Source organism: Dreissena polymorpha, chromosome 8 (genome assembly GCF_020536995.1).
Source record: "Dreissena polymorpha isolate Duluth1 chromosome 8, UMN_Dpol_1.0, whole genome shotgun sequence".
In the NCBI taxonomy this organism is placed as follows: Eukaryota; Metazoa; Mollusca; class Bivalvia; order Myida; family Dreissenidae; genus Dreissena; species Dreissena polymorpha.
Window position 1 is genome coordinate 40907613 of NC_068362.1, and position 6081 is coordinate 40913693.

At 34.7% G+C, this 6081-nt stretch overlaps 1 protein-coding gene across 1 annotated transcript; it reads left to right on the forward strand.

Annotated features, from left to right (window-relative positions):
* The first annotated feature begins 52 nt into the window (after window positions 1-52).
* On the forward strand, window positions 53-6081 carry LOC127842085 (xyloside xylosyltransferase 1-like). The gene is made up of 2 exons (XM_052371403.1): window positions 53-664; window positions 1544-6081. Exons 1-2 carry the CDS (start codon window positions 233-235, stop codon window positions 2231-2233), a joined length of 1122 nt encoding a protein of 373 aa, XP_052227363.1. The 5' UTR covers window positions 53-232; the 3' UTR covers window positions 2234-6081.

Consider the following 6081-nt stretch of genomic DNA (forward strand, 5'->3'; position numbering starts at 1 on the left):
GCAGTCATTTAAATACTGTTAAGGGTAGCATTATGTTTTAAAGACAAATATTTCTGCCATAGTAACATAATTTCATACTTACTTTAAATACCGAAATGGACCGCTTATTAAGTTTGATGCCACATAAACTCCGGTCATCCTAAATACCACCAAGGATCTCCGGATGGATATGGGATAATTCAAATATCAGCATATTAAAGGCATTGCTCGCATATCCGCTTTCACTTTCACAATGGGGTTGTTAAGGATGGCTTTTAAACTGATAAATTCTTCAAAAATACTCCAGGTCTTGTGTTTACTAATAGTTATACTTGGGGTATACTGTTTCTACAACTATGCAAGTTCTCCTAAAATTTCTGGCCTTAGAAATATGCAAGAATCTATGAAACCAAATGAAAATTTTAAGACAAATGATCACAAAATAATTTCGGAATCTAAGACTAAATCAGAGAAAGACACAGGCGTTGAAAAGAGACATGATGTGATGATCACTTTCACCAAAGCTGAGAGTAACCCAGGTCTTCAAGATAAATTTAAAACAACTGTGCGATCAATGTTCAGATTTGCGCGACGACCTGTGAATCTTCATATTTTGGGAGATGAAAAAAGCAAGGAGATTGCCAGATCTATTCTTCTGGAGGTGGCAGATTCCAGCAAATACCAGGTAGATACTTTAACACTTAAACACAATAATCCACCAAAGTTTGTTTTACTTTGAACAGTAAGCCTTGATTAAGATCTGACCTTAAATAGTTATGGAAGATAGATTGTTACAAAAGTATTTTCAGACCATTGAAAGATTGAATCCATGTGCGGCTTGATATTGTGTTTTGATATTATTAATAATAGTATCCAAAAAACACACAAGCTGGGTTCATTTTTGTCCTTTTTATTTGTTTCATTCAATGTTTATAATAAATTGATTTAATGTCAATCAACATAATTGTGATTCAGGCTCGATTGGTCATTGTCGGCTTGAAAACTACTTAAATGTACCCTGCTCATTCTTAAGTATATTTATATATACCCCGAGTACAGAAAATGAACTTACATGTACCCGGCCAGATTAAACTGTACCCGAGTTTTATTCCCACACTAAATCTGATGTCATTGAACCGAGTTTTATTCCCACACTAAATCTGATGTCATTGAACGCATTACATAATACGTAACAAAAGTAGTACCGGAGCCGACAATGACCAATTGAGCATAGTTCAGCCTTTCCGAGTTTCTACAGTGTCAGAGCCCTGAAATTACAAATTTTCCATAGTCTTAAATGTTTTCCATTCTATATTCAGTGATATTTTTACAAATTTTCTCATCTGAGTCCTGGGACTCGATAACTTGCAAATCTATGAGTCCCAGAATTGAAAGAATGAGTTCAAATATTAAACGATATCATTTTTTGAGAAATTTCATTGCATTTTTGGGACTCACATAATTCAAAACTTTGCATCCCCAGAGGTTTTTGTGAGTCCAGGGCGCAGGACTCACACATAAAAAAAATCTCTGAATGGTTATCAGTCCTGCTTTTGTTTTGCAGCTTCAACATCTGGATATTGATTCAATCACCAGACAAGTGCATGAAATAGTTTCCGATATGCAGAAGTTCTTCAGCTATCAGCCTGGGGCATACTACAGTGACGCCCTCTTCTTCCTCTCCATAGTTATACACAGAGTCCTTCCACAACTGCACCGAGTGGTCATGCTGGATTCAGATCTGAAATTTAATGCTGATGTTGCAGAATTGTTCACGCATTTTGATAAGTTTTCAAGCAGCAACATTATGGGCATAGCAAACGATGCTCAGCCCGTGTATCGGCATAACTTTCATATGTACAGAAACAAGGTCAAGGACACAATGGTAGGCGGGCCTCCACCTAATGGAACCACAGGCTTTAACAGCGGAGTTCTCCTGCTTGATTTAGACAAGATGAGAGCGTCACAGCTCTATAACTCTCTCATATCATCTCAGGTTGTAGAGAATCTGTCACAGAAATATATGTTTAAAGGTCACCTGGGAGATCAAGACTTCTACACACTGATATCTGTGGAGCACATGGAGTTGTTCTACGTGTTACCATGCACATGGAACAGGCAGCTCTGCACATGGTGGAAAGATAATGGCTACGCTGACGTGTTTGATCAGTATTTTACCTGCGAGGGACACATCAACATATACCACGGAAACTGTAATACACAAATCCCCAAGCTTGAGTGGGAGACCAATTAGAGGGAGGGTGGTTTTCTTGTATTCTGGGAGAAATATTTTGAGGCTTGAGCATACTTTTTTACCTGATATTGTTTGTGTTTTTTACTATTTTGGGAATTGGGCCAGGAACCTTTGCTTTTGAAAATTGAGTTGTTTTGACTAAAATTGGTGTGGTTTGTTATAAAATGGAGAATAAAAGGCAAAAGTGATTTAAATGTTATAATTACTTAAGTGTAATTACTTGAGCTGAATAGGGAGATGGACCTAATATTCTGATTAATAAATATTATTGTTTTTAAACCTTCCATCAGGAATTTCTGGCAGCAATTAAGGAAAAATATATACTATTGAGCTTGGGAATGCGGCCTAATTTTTGCCCCAAAATTGACACACAAAAACATTGCTGAATCCCCAAATGAACGCTTCCCCTGTTCATTTCTAAAAAATTATCATAGCTTATTTTTTGTTTAAGTTTAATATTCAATGAAAATACATGCTCTTTATAAATAGTTAGCTAAAATGTTTGCACGTGCAGCTACAGAATCATTTTTTTTCCTGGTTGTGGTATGTATTAATTATTATGCCTATGGCTGTATTTTGAATTTATTGAACATCTTCCATTAGGAAAATATAAGGCTCCCACCGGCATTGATTATGGTAGTCTTAATACGAACTATTCAAGTTATATATATTTTTATAGTCAGGCTATTGGATTTTTTTTAATACTATATCTGTTTCTATGCAAGGACATGTATATAGGTTATTTGATTAAAAATTGCACCATGAAGACTGTTATGGTATACACAGTGTTTGATACAGAAATGTACGGTAAATTCAACAGTTTCTTGGTCTACACTTGAATCAAATTTTATGTGACATGAAATTTATCAGACAAAATATGTTATCAGTATGTACAGCTGTATACTGTATGTATTCTTTATGGATCTGTGATAAACATGTGCTTCCTGTCATCTTAAGGAAGGGTGTAGACTTGAAAGAATGTATATTATTTGTTTCACGCATGGCTCTATGGGTACCTTATAACACGAGCTCTTACTTTGTTTAAATTGTTGATTGAGACCTATTAGCTTTTTTAATATGTCAGAATCATATCCACAATAAAGTTTTTACATTCAATCAATTAATTAATAAACACTAATATTTTTATATTTCAGACTATTAATCAAGTTCATTACGGTAAATAGTTTGCATCCTCTTTTATCAAATAAATAGTTAACCCATTTACACCTAGTGGACTCTCCCATCCTTCTAAATTGGATAAATTTATTTCCAAAATTAGGGATGTCTAGTATATTTATTTCTATATTTAGAATATTTCTTACAGAAATTCCTTTAAGCATACAGCGCAGACCCAGATGAGACGCCGCATGATGCGCCGTCTCATCTGGGTCTACGCTGTTTTCCAAGGCCTTCTTTCTAGACACTAGGCATAAATGGGTTAATCAAAAATTAGATGTAACATGTATTTTATTGGACAAAATATATAATCAAGATTGTACAGCTGTATACTGTATGTATTCATTATGGATCTGTGATAAACATGTGCTTCCTGTCATCTTAAGGAAGAGTGTAGACTTGAAAGAATGTATATTATTCTTTGGACACAAATTCTTTACTTCCAACCACGAAATCCAGGACAATTACTGGTTTTAAAGTTTTCTAATACATGTATACATACATTATCAATTAACTAAATACATCTTATAATTATTGTTTTATGTAAAAAATAAGTGTTTTAGGTCGTATAATATTATGTAATATTTTTTATAATAAATACTAAATCTGAATGTAGAAATGAGACAAAGCAAGAAATGAAATTGAACGTTGCTATTTATTTAATGCATGTTTGCGGTTTCAAAAATTGGTGCGCCACTCTTGAATATATATATTTCTCCATTCCCTTGTGAATAAAAATCAATTATCCACCCAAACCAACAAAAATCCTGAATTTATAATATGTTATCAGCATTGTCCATTGGCTATGTAGTATGTGCTTTTAGTATTCCAGCTCTAAACATTTTCTTTTGGCCATGTAGCATGTTCTTGAAGCATTCAAGAACTAAACATTTATGTTTGTTTATAGTTATATGCTTGTATTCAATTTTCCAGCTTTTGCAACAATATTTGATAAAATTTACGGGCGTTTTTTTCCACTTCTAAAATTGTTAGATCTTCAAATATTTAAGACTAAGCTACCTGTGGAATTAATCTTATTGTCTATTACCAGCAATATTAACATAGGTTAACATAGGTACTTTGTTATAGACAGTACACTCTAAACTATGTTATCTAAATAGGTACTTTGTTAAGCAGTACACCATCAAGTATGTCAACTAGCCCATGATGTTATTGTTCTTGGATCTGTCTTTGTTTTAACCTCACAAGTATTCTGCATTGATTTTCAGCTATTGATTTATTCAGATACATGACTGTTAATTATACTTAAGCAAGCTGTTACGGTAGCATTTGTTAACTCAATTGTTGAGATTTAAAAGTCATTATATATGAAGGATTGAGTTTGAACCAGTTGTAACATCTTGTTATCATTGTCCGTCCGTCCGTCCGAAGCCATATCTTGGAAGTGCTTTGGCGGATTTCATTGAAACTTGGTATAAGCATATATATGGATAAGAGGATGATGCACGCCAAATTTCATTGTACACCATCTGTTAATAACGGAGTTATGGCCCTTTGTTTCTTGAAAAAATGCTTTTTGATATAAGCTTAGAGCTTTATCTCCATTAACACATGACCCAGAGCCATGAAACTTGCCATAGTTGTTCTCAATCATCTGGGGGTGCTTCACATTCAACACTCATAATCCTAGGGGCTAAGGTCAAGGTCACACATTAAGGTCAAAGGGCGTCCAGGAAACTTTTGTTTCAATAAGCATATTGGCGAGGGATATCAATTCAACGAATTTGCTTGTTATTCACAAATACGAGTTGTGCTCTGGGAAAAAAGGATTTGATGCATGTGTGTAAAGTGTTGTCTCAGATTAGCCTGTGCATTCAGAACAGGCTACAGATTAGCCTGTGCATTCAGAACAGGCTAATCAGGGAAGACACTTTCCATTTTTATGGAATTTTTCATTGAAGTCTCTTATAACTGAAAAAAATGGTCTGGGCAGAAAGTGCTTTCCCATATTAGCCTGTACAGACTGCACAGGCTATTCTGGGACGAAACGTTACATCCATGCATATAGCTCGGTTCTCTCAAAACGTTGCAAGTATGATACGGTAACCAGTCTTTTGCTCAACCATTTATACATTGATCTGAATGATTTTATTTTTTAACCACACTGAAGGAGTTATAAAGGACATAAATTATTAGAGGTGCATGACCACCATGTTATGACGTCTTTTTCTGGTTGCATATGACATACAGAAGGCACAATTCAGAAAAGTAAAGCATCAAAATCATGCATAGGATTCAAATGTGTAGTGTGGAATAATTAATTTTCAATTGTGCTCAAACAGTCTTACCTATGATATGATCTGTCATATTAATACATTTGAGCGGTTCTTTGTGAAAAGGGGGTTTAATTCATGTGCGTAAAGTCTTGTCGTCGATTAGTCCACACAGGCTAATCAGGGACGACACTTTCCCCTTTTATGATATTTTTCTTTTAAAGAAAATCTCTTCTTAGCAAAAATCCAGTTTAGGCGGAAAGTGTTGTACCAGATTAGCCTGTGCAAACTTCACAGGCTAACCTGGGAAGACACTTTACGCACATGCATTAAACCCCCTTTTCACGGAGTGCGGCTAATTTAGTATTCCGTTTTGTGTTGTTTGGTTTAAAAAATGATACATACAATTTATTTGAATAAACATATACTGATATTTTA

What these genes read in the sequence shown, in the direction of transcription:
- LOC127842085 (XM_052371403.1), top strand. Translation starts at nt 233, where the DNA reads ATGGGGTTGTTAAGGATGGCTTTTAAACTGATAAATTCTTCAAAAATA. An exon ending in CAGATTCCAGCAAATACCAG is followed by an intron (nt 665 to 1,543) that starts GTAGATACTTTA and finishes TTTGTTTTGCAG; the next exon opens with CTTCAACATCTGGATATTGA.